General features: G+C 55.4%; 1 protein-coding gene across 1 annotated transcript; it reads left to right on the top strand.

Moving 5' to 3' along the window:
* The first annotated feature begins 11,364 nt into the window (after positions 1-11,364).
* LTO1 (LTO1 maturation factor of ABCE1) lies at positions 11,365-20,232 on the top strand. Its single transcript, XM_042904949.1, has 5 exons — positions 11,365-11,472; positions 13,347-13,452; positions 15,172-15,242; positions 18,100-18,217; positions 18,508-20,232. Exons 1-5 carry the CDS (start codon positions 11,423-11,425, stop codon positions 18,574-18,576), a joined length of 414 nt encoding a protein of 137 aa, XP_042760883.1. The 5' UTR covers positions 11,365-11,422; the 3' UTR covers positions 18,577-20,232.
* Positions 20,233-21,601: the final 1,369 nt, after the last annotated feature.

Genomic DNA, 21,601 nt, shown 5'->3' with positions numbered 1-21,601 from the left:
TGGGTACGGGCCAGAGAGGAGCCCACACCATCTTCTGGGGCTGCTTCCGTTTCCCCAGCCCCGTGCCGGCACCACGTCTTGCCGTGCCACGGGACTCGACGTGCCACGGGACTCGACGGCCTCCCTCCTTAGGCAGACCGGCACATTTCATTCAAAGAGCCAGAGGAGGTTGGACTCGCAGCCCCTGATCTCGGCCGGTCACTTGCAGAAGCAGCCGGGGAGAGGGGGCCTTTTCCCCAGCACTTAGTTTCCCACGCGGTATTTATGAGTAATTTATTTTGTTTGATATGTACATCTCTTTATTTTCTTACTTTATTTATACCGCCCCCCAAGTTGTATTTATGACGTAAGTGAGTTTTGTTTTCTACATTAAAGCACAATTTGTACCAGAAGTTGCATTTCGTTAGCCACCTGGGTGTCTGTGAGGAAGAGCGGGGGGCCGGGAAGGGAAGCGATCCTGGCGCTGGGCTCAGAGGACAGACACGCTTCGTGCGCGGGCTACGTTTTAAAACTGCACTTTGTACGGGAGCTCCTGGGTCATGGTCACCGTCCCCTAAGCTGAGGCTCGGGTGGGTTGAACAATAGATTAGGTTAAACCCAGAGGTGGAGGCTGGTTGGAGCCGGCTTCCCTTCCTGCCTGGGTGCCAGCCTCCTACACGTTAGGGCAGCCACAGTGTAGGAGTGTGTGTGTGTGTGTGTGTGTGTGTGTGTGTGTGTGTTCAGATGCCTGAAACAAGCCCCAAGTAGCAGTGGCCTGACTGTCTCACCCGCAGCATATTGACATTCGTGGCCACAGTATTCTCTGTCGGGGGCGGGGGCTCCTGAGTGCTTAGATGACGAACAGGGACCCTGGTCTCCAGCCACTAGATGTCAGCAGCAACCCCTCATTAGACAGCCAAAAACTGAAAGCAGTTGGCGGCATGTTTGGGGGCAAAATTCCCCTACTAGCCGTTCATCCTGGAGCAAATCCTCGACCTCTCTGAGCCTCGATTTCCCCACGAGGAGGGGAACGGCCACGTGGTGCCTGATGGGGACAAGGGTCCAGTTACTGGGCGGGTTATGTCAGCCTCTGCTGCCATGAAGATCGTAGTTAAAGTCTACCGACGCCTCTCACGCCCCTGGCGAAGGGTCCTCACTCTTGAACGCCTCGTCACGCGACAATGTGGGCTGGACGACGCCCGCTGGGACCAGCAGGTAGCATCGTCTACCCCCTTGTTCCACAGGTGAGGGAGGACAGGACCAGCGAGGGAGGGCACTCATCCGAAGTCGCACAGTCCAGAAGCAGCATGGCAGAAGGGCTGTGGGGTCAGGCCATGAGCCCCCCGCTGTGTCACCTCCAGGAAGTCAGGCCAACCCTCAGCCTGCCTCCTGGTGTGGCCGGTGAGATGAACCATGTCTGCACCGCGGGACTGTTGGGAGAATCGAATGGAATTATGTCTGCAAGACGCCTGGTATACAAGCAGCCCTCGCCAGGACTAGAACTCTTGGCCCTGGACGATGATTTCCACTGGCTCTTAAATCTGGTTGCACGTTGAAATCACCTAGGGAAAAATACGACAGCTAGGCCCCGTCCTCAGAGGTCCTGGTTTAACTGGAATGGGTGTGGCCTGGACATTAGGACTTTGTAAAGCTCCCGGTGATTCAAATGTGCAGCGGAGGATGAGAGCCACAGGAAGACAGTTTCCATTTGATCCTTTGTGCTCTGGAGACCAATGCTTCAGGGGGAAAATGATGTGGCGTTTCCTCCCTGCAGCACAGCTGACAATAATGAGTAAATGCACAGCTTTGTAAACTAATTCACACTAGAGTGTTGATGGTTGGTACATTTTCACTGTCTCTGTGGAGGACCGTCCATCCATACGAATGGATGACGTGGGCCCTCTGGCAGGAGACGAGGATTATTTTTCAAGGCTGCACCCTTGTACTCACCCCCCCCCCCACCCGCCTCTGCTCCACATTCAGGAAGGAGGGTTTGCCTTTTTGCCTCATCTCCCTTCCCTGCCTCGGACAGCGTTGTCAAAATTTAGCAAATAAAAACACAGCAGCGCCCCGTTCCATTTGAATTTCAGGCGAGCAACACATTTTTTAGTATAAGTCCGTCCCACGCAATAGGAGATATACTTACACTAAGAAACGATTCACCGCTCACCTGAAATTCGGATTTAACTGGGCGCCCTGGATCGTACCCAGCAGCCCTCGCTTTAGACCCACCGCACCGAAAGGGGGTCAAATGGCGAGAGAGTCGCGGGGGCAGTTCAATTGGATAAGCCTGTCCAGGGGTGAGAGCCCAGAAGCAGAATCCAGAAGAGTTCTTCCTTTGGGCCGTTTCCCCACCTGTGAAGGGAGGATCCTCAGGTTATGTCACTCTTGGGGGTGACGCGCCTTACTGAACGGCCCCACCTGGCTTCGGGCGTGCTGCAGGGGGGTGGCCGGTGGGGGGGGGGGTGGCGGGAACTGCTCGGCTTTTGGCGTCTCCTCCCCTGGAAACGACAGATGGTCGCCAGTGGCTCCAGGCTTTTCTATCCTCCTGCACCCTCAGCAGGAATGACAGACGTCCTGTCCCAGCGACAGCTCCTACCAGGGTCCCAGAACCCTTCTGCTGTCCCGAGTTTATTTATTCCCCACCAGATCTCTGCGGCCCGGGGCCCGGGGGGCTTGTATTGGCCAGCCCTGCACCCTCCCCGACTGTCCTTCAAGAGAAAGGAGCCTCGTGGCCTAACACGCTTAGCCCTGGCTTCACCAGTCTGATGGCCGCCGTTCCTTTCTGAGGTTCCCAGTCTTCTTCTGTTATTATTTCTTCAGAGAACCCAACTTTGCCGCCCTTTGGAGGCCAGGATGGCAACACCTTGTCCCGATTTCCCCTCCGTCTGGGCCGGGCTGTGTTTCTCCTTCATTCCAGCCTGTCTGCGGAGGAAGGCTGGACTCCACCACTTTCCTCGTCCTCCAGCACCCCAAAATGTGACCGGATTTGGAGATGGGACCTTTAAACGAGGTGATGAAGGGGGCACCTGGGTGGCTCGGTCGGTGAAGCGTCTGACTTCGGCTCAGGTCACGATCTCATGGTTCATGCGTTCGAGCCCCCTGTCGGGCTCCGGGCTGACGGCTCGGAGCCTGGAGCCCGCTTCGGATTCTGGGTCTCCCTCTCTCTCTGCCCCTCCCCCGCTCACGCTCTGTCTCTCTCTCTCTCTCAAAAGTAAAGAAACATGTAAAAAAAATTAACATAAAAGGTGATTAAGTCACGGGGACCTCATGAGAAGAGAGGGGCAGGACGCACAGGGAGAAGATCCGTCCGTGAGCCGGGGAGAGAGGCCTCCTGAGCGACCCAACCTTCCAGCCTCCAGAACAGAGACAACAAACGAGTGTTCGAGCCTCGCCATCTATAGCATTTTGTCCCTGGGCTCGTAGCAAACCCCTGTCTGTCTCCATGTGGTCTGTTCGTGAAGACACAGTGAGGGGGTTGGAACCCGCCCCCACCCCGCCGCTCCCAGAGCGAAGTCTCCCCGAGCAGGTTCCCTGCTTCCCCCCCCACTGGGCTCACAGAAGGCCCTGGAAGGTGTTGTGCTGCGTTGCAGGCAAGAGACAGAGTGCCCCGGGGCTCTGGCTCCGAGGCCTGTCTCCGGGACGTGCCCGCACGGTGAGGGCTGGAGGGACACCCAGGTGAGGCGGGCTCCTTTTTGGCCAGGTGGAGAAGGCAAACTCTATTCCTAGGGCCATGGAGGGTCACAGGGGATCCCCCGGCCCCGGGGATGCAGGTCCCTGGGAAGCGCCATCCGCCATGGGGTGTAGAACAGAATGGGGGACGTCATCGCCGGAGTCCCCCAGGCCACGTGGGTGGGGTGCGGTCTCTGTGGCAGTCAGGGCTCAGGGACAGCGGGGGGAGAGCGGGGGTCCCGGGAGGAGTCCTCACCGGCCCCAGCTCTGACACCAGCGGCTGACCCCCTGGGCCCTTCGGGGGGGCCCCATCTTCCCGCCTGTTGACGGGGGGGGTCCTTGGATTCCATTTAGAGGGGTGTGTATTTTTCTTTATTAGCCAAGGTGTGGGCAGGGCCTCACTCCCTCCAGAGGCTGTAGGGGGGGAGGATGCTTCCTGCCTCCTCCAGCTTCTGGGGGGCTCCAGGCATCCCTGGGCTGATGGCTGCACCCCTCCGGCCTCTGCCTCTGGCTTCATGTGGGTAATCCAGAACGATCCCATCTCAAGATCTTTACATCTGCCACGATACTTTTCCCAACTAAGGTCACATTCTTTGGTTCTGGGGGTTAAGAGGTGGACACATCGTCCTGGGGAGCATCATTCAACCCACGACCGATGGAAAGGTGAGAGGAATTGCCGTGTCGGAAAGGGTACGCACGTTACGCGTCTTTCCAGAGGCCGCCGGATTGCACTCTCAATTTGTCCAGGGGCAATGCTTCTGCACACGTGTGCAGTCAGATCCCTCAGAACCACCGCAACTGTTTACTTTAGGAAGGACGGGGGGCCGACGGTGAGGGCGCCAGGCCTGGAGTTTCACCCACGACCGACACCAGCCCGGGGCTGGCAGGGCCCCGGCGGGGTGGGCGCGGGAGAGGCCCGAGGCAGGTTGGGGGTGGGCGGGGGTCACCTCCTTCCTCGTCAGCTGTCCAGCCCTGTGGCTCCTGGGCCCCCAGGTAGCACGGAGGGAGCCCAGGCCCAGGTGAAGCCTGGATCCAACACCGGCCCTGGAGAAAGCGTCTGAGAGCTGGGGGCAGCTGGGCTCAGACCAGAGCAGGTTGATGGGAGGAGTTCTAGAGTGCTCTCCCTGGGAGACCTGGGACTCGGGGCTCGGCGATCGTGCTCCTCATCGGAGCTGGGTGATGTCAGTCGGCCCAGGTTTCCTTCTCCTTATGTGATCGGAGTGCTCCCAGCTGGACAGGGGCAGTGAGTGGGTCAGGACCTGCTCTAATGGGGGCTGGGCGGCTAGAGGCTGGGGTAGGCGGTAATGGAGGGAGGCCATGTGGTCTGGGGTGGCTTTCACATCTGCCCCTTAGAAGCCACGTGGCCCCCTCGCCCCCAGGGCCTCAGTGTCCCCGCTGAGTGATACTGATAACATCCCCCCAGGGCACATTTTTAAGAATTACGAGTGATAACCTAAGAAGAGGTTCTGACACACAGATAAGTGGGTCCTTATCGTCATTATTGTGGCCTGGCTGGGGAAACGGAAGCTCAGGATAAGAATGTTCTAGCCCCGTGAAAGGGCCGCCAGTAGGGATTTCCCGAGCCCGGCGGCAGGTGGCCCGGAGCCGAGCTGGGAGGCGCGGCCCGAAGCGCAACGGCGCCCCCCAGTGGCGGGTGCGCGAACGGCCCGCGCGCGGCCGACTCCGGCCTCCTGCCTGCCGGGGTCCCCGTCCACCTGCCCGGTTAGTTTCGCGGAGAACCTCTGATTCTGGACCCCAGGAGAGCGCGGAGGGAGGGGAAGGCTCCTTCCCTTCTTCCACCCGCCGTTAGACACGCGCCTGGAAAACAATACATAAATATACACGTTTATAGATATAAATCTTTATATTGACAAAAACGAACATATATATGTGTATATCTATGAATATATTTATTGCACTTCCTGCATGCCAGGCACCCATCGTCCCATCATCCCTGCGAGGCGGGGAGGGGACCAGTATTCTTCCCATTTCACAGATGAGCAAATGGAGGTGAGTCCCACTAATGCCCGGTGGGCGAGACTGAATTTCAGACGCTGAGAAAAGCTGGTTTCCTCGAGCAGCACCACACACCCGAGTAGAGGAGGCAATGGAAACAAGGGTCTGGGCTTTAGTGCTGCAGAGCTCAGAGTGAGTGTGCTCAGGTTTCGGGAGCCCCAGCCTCGCCTCCCAGGGTCACTGTCCCGTTGGGAGGCAGATCTTCAGGCCGGGAGATAGAAGAGCTCTCCCAGGCTGGGCAGGGGAGCGAAAGCCCAGAGAGGGGCGCTGGGGCCAGAAGGCCCCTGCAGGCCGTGCTCAAACATGCCAGGCAAACAGGGCCAAGGGGACGTCTGGCCCCTCCTCCCTCCCATGGCCCCGGCGGTGGGGGGGGTGGGGGGGGTGGGGGGGTGGGGAGGCGGGGGGGGTGGGGGGGGGCCTTCCCAGCCAGCCACCTGCCAGCTGAGCTCTTCCGCTCATTCCTTCGACCCCATGTACGGAGCGTCTACGCTGCGCTAGACCCTTGGCAAAGTAAGCTCGCAACTTTGGCACCTGCAAAGATTCAGACGTTCGTATTTTCTTTGACACCTTCGCCACCTTTGAAAATCACAGTTTGGGAGACCCCCTCCTCCTCCTCCTCCTCCTCCTCCTCCTCCTCCTCCTCCAACTCCTCCCCCAGCCCCGGCCTGGCTCATGCTAGACTCCGTGCAAGTGGGAAGCAGCCAGCCCTTCGGGGCAGAAGCCACTGAGATGTCAGGGTGTCTCTGTCACTCAGCACAACCGAGCCCGAGCTGACACAAGGGTGCGCGGGAGAGGTCGGTCCCCTCTGGGCGGAAGTAAGTACCGCTGCCGGATCTTTGTGCCACTTTACCCCCGATTGTCTCTGCCTCTCCATACGCGTATGACTCTCCCTCTGAGACCGGCCGGCCTTTGAGGACTTCTGGGGGGAGGGGGGGGGCCTGCCTGCCCAGACTCTCCTTGTCTCCTCCTTGCATTTGGAAGCACTGGACGTGTCCCCGTGGATCCCAGAGCAGTCAGGAAGATGGAGGGATTCGGAGCTGGAGGGCCTGGGTGGTGAGCTCCGACCCAAATCTCAGAGCGGGGCCCCCCAGGGGTGGAGGCTGACCCCTGCCGGCCAGGGCCCTTCTGTAGGGCGGGAGTGCTCGGGGACGCCTCTTGGTCGCGGGTCACAGCACCAGACCCCCAGTCTCTCTGCATGTCTCCTGGCTTGTAGCTGTCAGAGGCTCCGAGCGGGCAGGTAGAAAACGGCCCTTCCGGCTGGGAACGCACAGGGGTGCGGCCACTGGAGAGAACAGTAGGGGGTTTCCGCAAAAAGCTAAAAATAGAACTAACCCGTGATCCAGTTATGGCGCTGCTGGATATTTACCCCTCGAAATACAAAACCGCTATTGCAAAGGGGTACGTGCGCACCCACGTTTATAGCAGCATTACTTACGATAGCCAAATCATGCAAGCAGCCCAAGTGTCCACTGGCTGATGAATGGGTAAAGACGACGTGGTATATATACACGATGGAATATTCCTCAGCCATCGAAAAGAATGAAATCTTGCCATTTGCAAGGGCATGGATGCAGCTAGAGAGTATAATGCTAAGCGAGATGAGTCAGACAAAGGCAAATACCATATGATTTCATTCATATGTGGAATTTAAGAAACAAAACAAATGAGCAAAGAAAGAGAGACGCAAATCAAGAAACAGACTCCTCATTATAGAGAATAAACTGATGGTCACCAGAGGGAGGTGGGTGGGGGGCATGGGGGAAACAGGTGATGGGGATTAAGAGTACACTCATGGAGGTGGGGGGCGCCTGGGTGGCTCAGTCATTTAAGCGTCAGAATCTTGATTTTGGCTCAGGTCATGATCTCACGGTTTGCGGGTTCGAGCCCCGTGTAGGGTTCCACACTGTCAGTGGAGCCTGCTTGGGATTCTCTTTCCCTCTCTCTCTGCTTCTCCCCCCACTGTCAAAAAATAAATAAACTTAAAAAAAAAAAAAAAAAAACAAATAGAGTCCACTTATCATGACGGGCACTGAGTAACGAATGTATACAATTGTTGAATCACTATATTGTATACGTGAAAATTACATAATGCTTTACGTTAACTATACCAGAATAAAAATAAAAACTTAATAAAAACAATAGTGGGTTAAAAACAAGAAGAAAAAAGGAAACGGTCCTTCTGAGCAGGCTCCCGCGTTTTCTCCTTTGGGGAAGGAACAGAGGGGAATTAGCCGAAGAGCCTGCCAGGGACCCAAAGCGTGGATTCTCTGTCTCCTGTCCCAGGGGTCAAACTGGGATTTGAAAGCCTCCAAAATGCCTCTTTTTCCAATTGTGTCTTCCTTTATTTTCGATGAATAAAGAATGAGAGGGAGATTTATTTCCTGGAAGTCGTCGCCTAAGTGACTTCCTTTTAAGAATTTGAAACTGCTTTTTTTTTCTTCTGATTATACAAGGCACATTTGCTCCACGACGAAAAGAAAAATCAAACACAGAAACACATCAAGGAGAAGATAAAGATTACTCATCATCTCGTCAACGCATTAGCCAGAAATGAGCACTCCAGCTCTGTAGCGAAGCACAGAATTAATCTGTAAAGGGATGAGGACCCTATGCTTGCAGGTTATTATTATTTTTTTTAAGTTTATTTATTTTGAGAGACAGCGCGCTAGTGGGGGAGAGGCAGAGAGAGAGGGAGAGAGAGAGAATCCCAAGCAGGCTTTGCCGTGTCAGCACTGTTAGTGCACAAAGCCCAACACGGGGCTCAAACCCACAAACCACGAGACGGTGACCTGAGCCGCAATCAAGATTCTGATGCTTAACCGACTGAGCCACCCAGGCACCCCTACAGATTTTTTTTTTTTTTTAACGTTTATTTATTTTTGAGACAGAGAGAGACAGAGCATGAACGGGGGAGGGGCAGAGAGAGAGGGAGACACAGAATCAGAAGGAGGCGCCAGGCTGCGAGCCGTCAGCCCAGAGCCCGACGCGGGGCTCAAACTCACGGACCGAGAGATGGTGACCTGAGCTGAAGTTGGAGGCTTAACCGACTGAGCCACCCAGGCGCCCCACCCCTGCAGATTTTGAAACATATATTGAAACTGGTCGAGAGGCCTGAAGTTTTTTTGGTCTTTTGTTTTTTACTGCCTTGGGAACAAATGACACATTTTGTTTTTATCTCGCTTTTTTTTTTTTTGTCTTAACAAAATGGATGTGTTTCCAGGTTAACAACTGTAAATCTGCACATTCAGGTTCATTTTGCTTAGTTTTGCAGGCTGGCGAATATTTTGCTGCAGATATAGGTAAAATTAAAAAAAAATCAATTCCAGTAAGCGAATACTTTTCAATGAACTTGGATGAATTTCGTTTTTCTCTTATATTGACTTGGTTCCGTTTGAACCTGAACAAGAATACGTGAAACGTTACAATTTTTTAAAGTGTGTTTTACTTGTTAATACGGTGGATTCCCAGGAGTTGATTATACTATCCCCTTGATATAAATTAAATATTTAATAATTTCTACCTACTTTTTAATGGGTTCAGGTATTGAAAAGGACACCACATTTGAAACTTATTTAAGAATTTTGAGGGACACCTGGGTGGCTCAGTCAGTTAAGCATCCGACTTTGGCTCAGGTCATGATCTCATGGTTCCTGGGTTCCAGCCCTGTGTCAGGTTCTGTGCTGACAACTCAGAGCCTGGAGGCTGCTTCGGATTCTGTGTCTCCCTCTCTCTGCTCCTCCCCAGCTCACTCTCTGTCTCTCTCACAAAAATAAATAAACATTTTAAACGATTTTTAAAAATCAGCTGAAGATAATCCTTATTAAAAAGAAGAATTCCGAAGTAAATTATTTGTACTTGAAAATTGCATTTTTCTACCTTTGAGGCCATGTTTTAAAAGTCTTGTCCTTGTTTGAAAATGAAGCTACTTGTGAACAAGTACTGAAAATCCAAGATAACAGGGGTGCCTGGGTGGCTCAGTGGGGTGTTTGACTCTTAATTTTGGCTCAGGTCAGGATCTCACAATTCGTGGGTTCAAGCCCCGCATCGGAGCCTGCTTGGGATTCTCTGTCTCCCTCTCTCTCTCTCTCTTAAAAATAAATAAATCAACATTAAAAAAAAAAAAAGAAAAGAAAATCTAAGACGACATAACCAATCTCTGACCCTTTAACGTTAAAACAGTCTGGGTTCAAGACAGTATTTTAGGAACATAACCATGGAACACAGTGGGGGAAGATCTCTCCAAAGTTGTTTTTTTTTCTTTTTTTTCCCCCCAAACAATAGTTTGAATCAAATTGTGTTGTTTCTGTAGCACATATAATCTTTCAAAGCTGTATAAAATTATTTAAAAGTTTGAAATGAAGATTCATACCGTTCTGTATACGACTTTATGCCCACAAATTTTATTCTGTAATTGGTCTCTTCCTCATCACGTATTCTTTTCCCATGGCAAAAAATATAGTTTATTTCATTTTCTTTCAGCTGATGAGGTTTATGTTCAACAAACCTATTTTATGTATGTAACAATGAAAGAACCACTCCCTTATTTGGGACATATTTGTAATATAAAGTTTTATTACTCATTAATAGGCAGGGAGAAGGATATGAAATTGTATGTGTATTGCCATTTTCACCTGAAAATTCGAAGAAAATAATGTAACAAAATTAGCAAAAATTAATTGGCGGCCAGAGTGCTGGGTGAGTGGATTCATTTGCTTGCTTGTTTTGTCCCTTTTCCTACATCCCAAATGTTTTGTGGTTTTATTTGCTGATAAAAAAAAAAAACAAAAAAACCTAAGAATGAAAAGATATTTAAAGAACAAACTCATTTCATCTTCTGAAAATCATAGTTCATGGGGCTCTCTCAATGCTCTTAAGACTTATGTTCACTGTGCAACCACGGACACTCAGAAAAAAATATAAAAGAGGATATTTTAAAATTACCGTGATTCCAAAATCTAGATCTAGTCCCTGTGAACATTTTGGTGGCGTGCTTTCATTCTTTTTAAAAGGAGAACCGCTTAACGTAATTGGAATTGGAGGATACGTGGAATTCTTTTTCCCCGTGAACCTCAGGAGCATTTTCCATGACCTCACTTTCGCTTCCAACATTATTTCTGGCGGCCGCTGGAGTCGTCACGGTGCTGCGGGGAACATCAGTGCGCGTCCTGGAGGCGAAGTGACAAGGTCTCGGGCACAGACCCCCCCCGTTCTCCACACTGCCCGACCAGTGGGTTCCGCCCTCAAGCCCTGCGCCCGTTGCTTATCCATTTTAGTAAGCTCTTTACAAACAAGAAACGTGATTGCCTTAGTCATGACGTTCGTGAGACACACATCTCTGGATTGTTCCTTAGCTTTTAACGCTATCGCCACTTTGGGCATGCACGGATTTGCATTCTCACGGAGTGAAATATACTGCTTTTCCCTTTAGGATTTTCTCCACGGCTCCGGCGTAGAAACTGCAACTCGCGCTCACCTGCAGTCGCGTCCCACCCAGAACGCGAAGCCTTGGGGCGCGAAGGGGCCGCTGGACCTCGCCGGCCCCGGCCCCGCCCTCCCGCGGCCGGCGCGCATGCGTCCTGGCGCCCCGGGCGCCGGCTGGGCCCTCCCGCGTGCCGTCCTTACCCGGCCTGCCCCGCGCCGCCGTCCCCGGAAGTGGCCTCGCCTCCGCGGCGGTGGCGGCGGCGGTGAGTGGGCGCCCGGGGCGCGCGGGTGGCGGCCGCCGCGCGAGGGGCAGGGCGGGCCGGGCGCGCCCGCCATGGCCGGGAGTCAGGACGTGTTCGACGCCATCGTGATGGCGGACGAGAGGTGGGTGGCGGGGCCGGGCCGGCGCCCGTTCTCGGCCGCGGAGGCTGCGCGGGCCTGCCGGGCCGCGGGCGTCGGGGGGAGCGCGGTGGGGCCGCGAAGGCCGCGGACGCCTGTGGGGCCGCGAGGCTGTGGCTGCCCCTTTCCCGCTCGGCCGCGCGCCACGTGCCCAGCTGCTGCCCCAGACCCGCCTCCCGCTCCGGGGCGGCCCCGAGCATCTGCTCGGCCTGCTGACTGCCTTCCTCCGGGGACGCCCCGTACTTGGGTGGGACGGGCCTTTGCCATCTGGGCGCTGCCCCCTTTCCTTGTTCCGTGGTGGCGGGACATACGGCCGCATTCATGGGCACGCTGATAAATGTGTCAGACGTCATCCCTTTGCCTCCAGAGCCCCCGGGGGAGTGCCGAGGGCTGTGACGGCGGGGACCTGTGCGGCTTTGTGGCCGGCCCACTGGAGACACCAGTAGACCTCAGCCCCGAAAGAGAGCGGACATTGAACAATCAGCCGCTAACGTTTATTTAGAGCTTTCTGTGAACCCAACACTGGGCTAAGTGTTGCATCCGCGTGTACTGTTTTAGCCCTGCTTGTGAGTCAGACCCTATAGCTCCCCCTGCGTCGCGGAGGAGGCGAGGGCACTCCCCGCGGTCGCACAGCCAGAAAGTGGGAGCTGTACGTTGCCTCATCGGGGGCTCCAGCAAACTTGCTTCGTTCTTGGTGATCGCAGGTTAGGATGATACCAGTTCCGCTGTTGAGCCCTCAGGGTCAGAGCCTTGACTGTGTTCCAGGCACCGCTGCGGCGGCGCATTTTGCGGTGATCTGATGGCATTTCTCCCTCCCGGTGAACTGGGTTGTGATGGAAAGCCCTGTGTATTCCGTAGGGTGTTTTGAAGCAACTGAGCTCATAGACCCACAGAACTGACCTGGCTGGAGACGAGCGTCACCTCGGAGGTTTCAAAAAAGTAGATTCCTGGGCCTTACTCCAGATTTACCAAATTATCGGCGGCGGTGGGGGCCAAGGCTCTTGAATTTGTATCTTTAAAAATTTCCTGTGGGGGCGCCCGGGGGCTCAGTTGGTGAAGTGTCCGACTTCGGCTCAGGTCACGATCTCACGGTTTGTGGGTTCGAGCCCCGCGTCGGGCTCTGTGCTGACAGCTGGGAGCCTGGAGCCTGCTGCCGATTCCGTGTCTCCCTCTCTCTCTGCCCCTCCCCACCTTGTGCTCTGCCTCTGTCTCTCTCGTCTCTGTCTCTCTCGTCTCTGTCTCTCTCTAAAAAAATAAATAAATAAGCATTAAAATTTTTTTCCCTCTGTTTCTGGTATCTTACCAGGTTTGGGAATCACAAATTGACCCTCCCCCCCCCCCCCCCCCCCACGTAGAAGAGGCAAATTGGGTTTCAAGAGGGGCAGTGACTTGCAGCGAGAGACCGACCAACTTAGGATTGGAACCTAAGTTTTCTTTTTGTACTATTTTAAACAGTTGCTCTTTTCTTTTCTTTTCTTTTCTTTCTCTGCTTTCTTTTCATTCTTTTTTTTTTTTTTACGATTATTTATTTATTTATTTTGAGAGAGACAGTGAGCAGGGGAAGGGGCGAGAGAGAGGGAGAAAGAAAATCTCAAGCAGGCTCTACGCTGTCAGTGGGAAGCCCACCTCAGGACTCGGACTCGGGGATCACGACCTGAGCTGAAATCAAGAGTCGGATGGTTAATCGACTGAGCCACCCGGGCGCCCCTGGAACCTAAGCTTTCTGACTTACGTTCCACATTGTCTCTATTATACAGTGTCTCGCCTTGCTGAGTCTGGGTAACGTGGGAGAGAAGGATTTGTCCAGGAAAAACACTCTCCTTCCTGTTTGTTTGATCCGGCTGGTCTCTCCCTTACAGGTTTCATGGGGAAGGATATCAGGAAGGCTACGAAGAAGGCAGTAGCTTGGGTATAATTGAAGGAAGACGGTACGGCACGTTACACGGAGCCAAAATTGGGTCCGAGGTAAGCGAGAACCCCCCACTGAGAAATGAGCCCTTTTCGTGTAGTTGATAATTCGCTTTGATGATCCATATGGTACAGCCAGAGCATCAGGCCTCCCCAAACAGCAACGGTCTAGACAGTGCGGATAGAGAAATGTTCTTGGTACGGAGCGACAGAGCAGATGGCCGTACAGGGACGCCTGGTCTCCTTGCGCTCTGCGGCTACCGCGGCTCGTACAGGCTGGAGTTCTGCGGCAGCCCCGGGTCGGGCAGGTCTGCTGGCGCCGTTGTCCCAACAGCATCTGCTCACTCCACGTCTTCGCGTCACGCTTCGGTGGTTCTCGCAAGGTTTCAAAGCTGTTCGTTATTTTCTTTCAGGTTTTTAAGGTTTATTTAATTAGAGAGACACAGCGTGGGTGGGGGAGGGGCAGAGAGAAAGGGAGAGCGAGAATCCCACGCAGGCTCCGCACCGTCAGCACAGAGCCGGACGTCACGAGACTGAGATCGTGACCCGAGCCGAGATCAAGAGTCCGATGCTTAACCGACCGAGCCACCCAGGCGCCCCTCAAAGCTTTTCATTATTGTTATTTTCGTTTTGGTGGTCTGTGGTCCGTGGTTATGCCTTGCTGAATGCTCAGGTGTTGGTTAGCATTTTTTAGCCATAAAGTATTTTTAATTAGGGTATGTACATTGTTTTTTTTTTTTTAAGGCAAAATCAATTGCACACGTAATACAGCACAGCGTGTTTTGCATAACAAGTTAATACATAACTTGCAAATGCACTGGGAAAGCAAAGCATCGTCTGTTGCGGCGGTCTGGAACCGAACCTGCAGGGTCTCTGAGGTGTGCCTTTATAAAGACAATGAAACTGCCGCCCGAGGAATGAGGAAACAAGTCCTCGGTCGCCTCTGTTTATGCCGGAGTATCCCGTAGTGGCGCCCTGTGTCTTAAGCCAGCTGAGTCCTTACCTTGTGTCCTATGACAGCATTCCGTTTCCATTCCCCATAGTTTTCCTTCTCTTCTGCCCTTCGTGGCGGATGACCGGCTCTAAATGGCCAAGCCAGTGGCAGTCATGACTGCATTAGATGTCTGTTGCGGTAAAGCTGATCCCCACAGGCGCTGTGGGCCGCAGACAACACGTGCTCATCATGTCACGCGCATTCTGAGGGTCGGGAGTCCAGGAGCAGCGGGACAGGGTGCTTCTCGCTCCAGGCCGCATGGCGCTGGGGTCAGGATATCAGCCAGGCCTACAGCCATGTGAAGGCTCGACTGGGGCCGGGAGCCCCCCCCCTTCCAGGATGGCTCGCTCACACCGCAGTGCCGGCCACGTGGACCTCCCCATAGGCTGCTCGAGTGTCCTGGTGACGCTTGGCGCGAGCGATCCGAGACAGCAAGGCGAAGCGACGCTGTCCGTCACGCCTAAATTCAGAAGCCGTGTGCTGCCTTCTCTTCCGCGTTCTGCTGGCTGCGTGGGCCGGCTTGCTGCCGTTAGAGGGGACCACACGGGACACGCCTCCCAGGGTGTGGGGCCCGTGGGGCCTTCTTGGGAGGCTGCCACCCCGCTGATGGCTCGGCCTCTTGACTTCCGTTGCGTGAGGCCCAGCAGATGCTTCCAGAACCTGTGGCGCAAGAGGCACCACTGCCCTCCGTCCCCCCCTTGAGTTTTGAGAGTGTGAAGATTAGATCAAGTGTAGCTGGTTGCTGATTCATTTCACTCTTAAATGTTTTTATAAATTCACAGATTGGGTGCTATCAGGGGTTTGCTTTCGCTTGGCGATGTCTCCTGCACGGTTGTGCCACCGAGAAAGACAGGTAAAGTTGAAGATTTCTTTCTTTTCCAGCACGTGGACCAGGAGTCCTGGTTCCATAGCTCACTGTGACTTTGGACAGTTAATGCGTCCGTCTCCTCATGTCCAAAGTGGAAAAACAATCAGGCCAGACTTGAATGTTGTCGCGATATTTACACGGAATGGTAAATAGAGAGTGCGGGCCCTGGTTTTGGTGTTCGATGAGCAAGGTTCTGATTACTTCTGAGGAGTTTTTGGCGCCCTCTGCCTTTTCCTGGAATCTTAGATACCCGGCCAGTAAGATAATGTTCAAATTGATGACATCTTCTTGCTCATCTTTCCCCTGGGCTTCTGATAAGCGCTGTAGGATGTTCTTGGTGTGAACGGGGCTCAGGAATGGTGACTGTGTTGTCATTAGTTTTTTTGATGCAGTTGCTAGGTCTGCCTGTGTGATAAGGCATTGAGTATGTTTGACCTGAGTCTGGCACTTGGAGGCACCTAGTAAACGTTGGCCGTGTTTTGTATCGTTCGTACTCTTTTTAAACGCTCCCTACTGTGTGCTACCTGCTCAAGCCCCCGCGGCCCCGTTGCACATCTGTCTTTGCCCTAAGCTGGAAACGAGCCTTAAGGCAAAAGGCACCCGTGGTCTGGCCGTCCTCCTGCTCGCGGGCCCCTGCGTCATGCTGTTGTCTGGTGGCTTTGCCTGGCCTGGGAGGGGCCCTAGGACAGTGGATAACAGAGCAGGGAGGGTGGCATTCCCCCGTCCGAGTGACTCATTGTCTCATTTGAAATAACTTTGAACTTCTAGAATTTGGGCCGCCTCCATATCCGAATGTGAGGAGAGGAATGCCGGTGGCTGACCGTGGGTGATGCCGAGATCGCCCGCGGTGGGCTGCCTCCATTGAGTCCCCATGAGTAGCCCAGGGTGGACCGGATGTGGAGTTAGCCCGGGGCACCTCTCCGGGGGTCGGGGGTGGGGGGGGGCAGGGATGGTCCTCTGAGGACTGCGGGAGCAGTCGGGAAGCGAGCGGTCGGCGTCTTGTGGCACCCCTGGGCGGCAGTCCCAGCTGAGCTTGGCTCTCCATCTGGGTCTGGTCCATGAGAGGACAGGACGGGGAGAGGCCGTGCTTGGCGCTCTCCATCAGTCTCCCCTTCTCTCCAGCTCCGACGCGTGCTGGCTTCCGGAGGAGAGCCGCGCTGTGTGGAGGGGTCCCACAGCCAGGGCCTGCCGCCCCCGCCCCCCATGGGGGCTCCTGAGTCCTTCCTTTTTGTTTTCTTAAAGTTTATTTTGGGAGCGAGAGATTGAGCCTGTGCGTGGAGGGGAGGGGCAGAGAGAGAAGGAGAATCCCGAGCAGGCTCCGCACTGTCAGCGCAGAGCCCGGTGTGGGGCTCGAACTCACGAACTTTGAGGTCATGACCTGAGCCGAAATTGAGAGTGGGACGCTTAACCCACCGAGCCACCCAGGCGCCCCTAATTTCTTCAAGCCGTGCACGCAGCCCCTTGTCAGGAGAAAGCCCTTGCAGCCCCCTCGCTGCCGCCCCTGCTGCACCAGCACAGCCGGAGGGGCTCTTTGAAACACAGTCTAAAAGCCTTTCTCACTGAGCTGTGGTTCCCAGGTTTTTGCACTTAAAAGAAATTTTTTTAGTTTATTTTTGAGAGAGAAACAGAGCATGAGTCGGGGAGGGGCAGAGGGAGGGGGAGCCACAGGATCCGAAGCAGGATCCAAGCTCTGAGCTGTCGGCACAGAGCCCGATGCGGGGCTTGAACCCATGAATTGCGAGATTATGACCTGAGCCGAAGTTGGGTACTCAACCCACTGAGCCACTCAGGCGCCCCCGCAGGTTTTTGCATTTTTATGTCAGTATGATTTTAAAAAATTTAAAAGTTTTTTTAATGTTTTATTTATTTTTGAGAGAGAGAGAGAGAGAGAGAGAGGCAGAACATGAGAGGGAGAGACAGAGAGGGAGGCCCAGAATCCGAAGCAGGCTCTGTGTAGGCTCTGAGCTGTCAGCACAGAGCCCGATGCGGGGCTCGAAGCCACGAACCACAAGACCATGACCTGAGCCCAAGTCGGACGCTTAACTGACTGAGCCCCCCAGGCGCCCCCTGTCAGTACAGGTTTTAAATGGTTGTTTCAATGTGCACACGTGTGAACAGTCTCCCCCAGCCCCCGGGGGTGGGCCCCGGCCTCCAGGGTCCGGGGGAAGCGGAGAGACTTAACCCTTGCAGAGTCCAGTACTTTCCCTCCGTCCTGGGTACTGAGCTTTATGGAGATGACTGTGCCCCAGAAAGCCTGTGATGCGGCCGGCAGGTGTGCGTGTTCCAGGCGAGGACGCCGAGGCTCAGACACGTCCCACAGCCGCCCCGCCTCCCGGCAGAGCTTTGTCTCGCCGGGAGAGGGGACCGAACCCGGACCCCTGACCCTGATTCCTGCCCTTGGGAGGGAAGGGCTTGCCGGTTTACCTGCCGCCCAACTCGCCAGGGCTGTGAGCGCGAACGTGTCGAGGTCCCGAAAATCCCAGGCCCCAGAGCAGGCTGGGTCGTGCCCCGGCACTCTTTTCTTGTCTGGTTTTGTCTGTCCCCGCGTCTGTGACCTAGAGAAGCCGTGGTTGCTGTGGTCGTGGCGGGCGCTTGCTCCCTGGCCGGGAGACAGGTCTCTCCGTAGCGTCATACACCCCGATGGCGAGTGTGGGGTGTGGGCGAGAGCACGTGGCTAGGTAAATACATACTATGAGTGTAGCGAGAAATTAACCGTCTGGCTTCTGAACCCAGGCACGCTTCCCACGCCCACCGCTTTCAAGTACGCGATCGGCAAAGCTGTTACATAAGCGGAGCCCATTATGTAAAAGGGACTAAAAGTCTTTGTTTCTGTGCTTTACAGCAAAAAGATGAAGGCCTTAGAATCGTTGATTGGAATGATTCAGAAGTTCCCTTACGATGACCCTACGTATGATAAACTTCACGAAGACTTAGACAGAATTAGAGGGAAATTTAAACAGGTTTGTCCCCTGCACGTCTCTCTTCGATTCGGAAGCGCGTTTCTCCGGCGGCTGGTGCGTGGTCTCGGGGCTCACGTCGCTCGTGGTGTGGGGGCTGCGTGCGCCCTGTAAGCGGCATTTCTGCGTCTCCGTGTAAGAAAAGGGAAGACGGCCTAGAGAACGGGGTTAGGACTTCCTTAGGGGGTGGGGCCGTGGAGTCGAGAAGCTGCAGGTAGAAAGTTTTGTTCTGATTTGTGAGTAAAAATACGTAAGGTTTTAAAAAATACATCCTTTTTCTTTTGTGTTTTCAGCTTTGTTCACTACTGAATGTTCAGCCGGACTTTAAAATTAGTGCGGAAGGTTCTGGACTTTCATTTTGAGGATGACAGATGAACAAAGACGAAACATCAAGGAACAGATGTCCGTATGTTAAGTGTTTAAAAATGTGATTCAAGGCAAAACAATGATGGAGTATTCATTGTTCTGGGGGGAGGGATCCAGTTCGGGCGGTGAAAGGGCTTCCTTCTCCCTGGGGGCCTCCTGTGTCGCCTCGATGCCCCCCCCCGCGGTCCCTCTACACAGGCCCGGCCTTTGTCGGGTCCTGTCCACGCTGCGGTCTGAGCGGGTCCCCCCCGGCCTCGGGAGGCCTCTCCCTTGCGGTGCAGGGTCCGCTGGCCTTGCGGCCCCCTCCAGTGGACGGGCCCGGCCGGTTCTAGACTGGGGGTGGCCCTGGCTGCGATTTCCCCCCCGAGCCTGAAATCAGCACTCAGAAGAACAGGTCTTTAACAGCCGAGAGCACCACGGCTGGCCTGACGGGAGATGGCGGCGGCGTGCCCAGCACAGTGACCTTCGTTGACCCGTAAGATGTGCCAGCGCCGGGTGATGTGCTTCCCCTCTTCCGGTTAATCCCTTCAGTGATCCCACTTCACAGATGAGGAGACCGAGACCCGCGGGGACTGCCCGGTCCAAGGGCGCCCGGCAAGCAGAGCTGGGGCTCCGTCCTGCGCCCGCCTGTCACCGCCGTCTGGTGCTGCCTGCCCTGGGACGCGCCTTCGCAGCCATGGAGCAGGGTCGCTGCTCTCGGGCCCGGTGTGCCCAGGTCCCCGCTGGGGAGTCCACCACGACCGGCTGACGTGGGCATCTGGCTCGGAGCGGGTTCCGAGGGAGCCTGGACACGCTCTTCGCACGGCCTCTCTCCGCATCGGAATGGGGCTTTGCAGCGTTGAGCGTGGGTAAGGGGAAGATACTTCAAGGACTAGATGTCAGGCCACTGTCGTGCGTACGCAGAAAGTTTGGGAGCCTTACGTTGAGGATGCTGTGTTTTCCTGTCGTATGAGTTCCTTTTCCTTCTGCCCGTACCTGGCGGGCATCCGAATACACCGTGAGGTCTGGATTGCTGGAGCAGGTGACGCAAGGTCGTGGCTCCTGGGCGTCCCTCTGCCCGTGCGTCTGCGCACCCCCGGGGGGTGGGGGGCAGGGTTGCCGGCAGGTCCCGCCTGCTCCTGTCCGCGGCAGCGCGGCCGAAAGTGACTCGTGAGATCGATAAGGGGTAACCGCGAATCGTCCCGGTTTTTAAATACGTTCCAGAGCGTCTTAGCGACGGCTGTCGTGCCGCCCTGGCCGGTGGTCATGAGAGCCTGCCGGGAGACCCGAGGCCGGGGGGCCTCGAAGGAGCGGGGTGCTGGGTGTTTTCTTTCCTCTGGTTCCGTTGCCCTGGCGAGTGTGCTGAGGACCGGAGAGGTGGCTTCGGCTGGTGAAGGTGGACACTCGGGCTCGAGCCTGCCACGCTGTTGCAGGCGGGAGCGTCACCGTGCACGTCCCTGTCTCCGCCCCAGCCGGCTTCCGGGGCGCTCGCCTGCTCGTGCACCGCCTCGCGGCCGGACCCTGCGGCCACAGACACCGACCGCGGGCGTCCCTCGCCGGTGGGATGGGGGGCTCTGGTGGTTTTCCCTGGGGGACTGTTTTCTGAGCGTTCTGTTTTGATAATGTATTACTGTTACAGGCGGAGAGCAGAATAAATAGATTGCAAAGCAGAAGGCCTTCTGGTCCTGTTTGTAATGTGACATCCAGCAAATCAACTACTTTCTGGTATTTGGGATTTAGGTGCAAAAGCAGGGAGGCGTGGAGTCGGCCCGGGCACAGCTTCCTGCCGTGTTTCTGTCCACGCGCCTCCTTAAAACACGGACAGGTGGTTCTTGGGAGAGAGTAGCGCCCTGTGATGTTTGGGAAGGGTCAGCTCCCGCCGCCCCGGGCCCGGCCACCTGTCCGCAGTGCCTACTGTTCCCCTGCCCAGACCCGCCGTGTCCCTCTCTGTCAGCCTCTCCCGCCGCGGGTGTTAGCGTGGGCCAGAGGCGGCCTTTCCCTCTTCCCTCTCCGCACGGGAGGCCGAGCTGCCTCCCCCGTTTCCTTCAGAGGCTCTGGACCCGGGCTGCCCCCGTGCCCGCCCAGCTCCTTCGCAGACAACTGGACCCGGTGTCTAGGAACCCTTGTCCGCCTCGGACGCTCCTTGATTATGGCACAGACCCAGGCCACCTTGATGCTTGCGCTCCGTGCCAGGGGATGTCATCTGCACTGACTGGTTCAGGCGTGAGCATGGCTCCCCTCGGCCGATGAGACGCGAGTGGAAGTCTTCTGGGGCTTCCTGGGAAAGGTTATAGCGCTCCAGAGAGAACATATCTGTTTCGGAAGCTGTCCCATGGAACTCTTGTCCCGTGGACGTGACCCACCCCTGGAATCGCGGCAGGAGACTTGCACCTGGCTACGGACGAAACCACACCTGGGCGTGGTGTGGCAGGAGCCGGCGAGGACCCGGCCCTGGTGGCACCGAGCAGCTGACGGCCAGCCCCTGAGCCGCATTGCTTCTGGACTTGACGTTACATGAGCTGACGAATGTCCCCGAGTTCAAGGCTGTTGGGGTTGGGTTTCCGTTCACAGGCAAGGTTTCCTGCTCGTGTTCCCCCGACCCATCCGATCCTGTCCTGGGCACCTAGTTCTCTCGGATGTTAACCTTTGTCCGTGTTGGCCTTGAGTTTGGGAGCTGTCCGGCTTGGGTTTTGTTTCTTTCTGGTGGGTTCATTGTTCCCCCAAGGCTTTGGCCTGCTCCCTCTTTCCTGTTGGAAACCCCCAGCATGTTTTGTGCCACCATTAGTCCACTGGGGCCACCATAACAGACACCGTGGACTGAGGCTCAGCCAATAGACATGTCCTGTCCGCCCCCCCACCCCCATCCTGGATGCTGGAGCCCGAGGTCCAGGCGTGGGCAGGACCAGGCCTCCCAAGGCCTCTCCCCTTGTGTGTGGACAGCCGTCCTCTCCGTGTCCTCACAGGGCCGTCCCTCTGTGCGTGTCTGTGTCCTGATCCCCTCTTCTTACAAGGACCCCGGTCACACGGGATCAGGGCCCACCC

This window comes from Panthera leo, chromosome D1, assembly GCF_018350215.1.
Source record: "Panthera leo isolate Ple1 chromosome D1, P.leo_Ple1_pat1.1, whole genome shotgun sequence".
Classification (NCBI taxonomy): Eukaryota; Metazoa; Chordata; class Mammalia; order Carnivora; family Felidae; genus Panthera; species Panthera leo.
The sequence above is the reverse complement of the archived record's forward strand: the minus strand, read 5'-3'. Positions and strand labels throughout refer to the sequence as shown.

Coding starts and splice junctions, on each gene's coding strand:
- LTO1 (XM_042904949.1), top strand. CDS start 11,423: ATGGCCGGGAGTCAGGACGTGTTCGACGCCATCGTGATGGCGGACGAG. Junction 15,243..18,099: donor TGTGCCACCGAGAAAGACAG/GTAAAGTTGAAG, acceptor TGTGCTTTACAG/CAAAAAGATGAAGGCCTTAG. Junction 18,218..18,507: donor TTAGAGGGAAATTTAAACAG/GTTTGTCCCCTG, acceptor TTGTGTTTTCAG/CTTTGTTCACTACTGAATGT.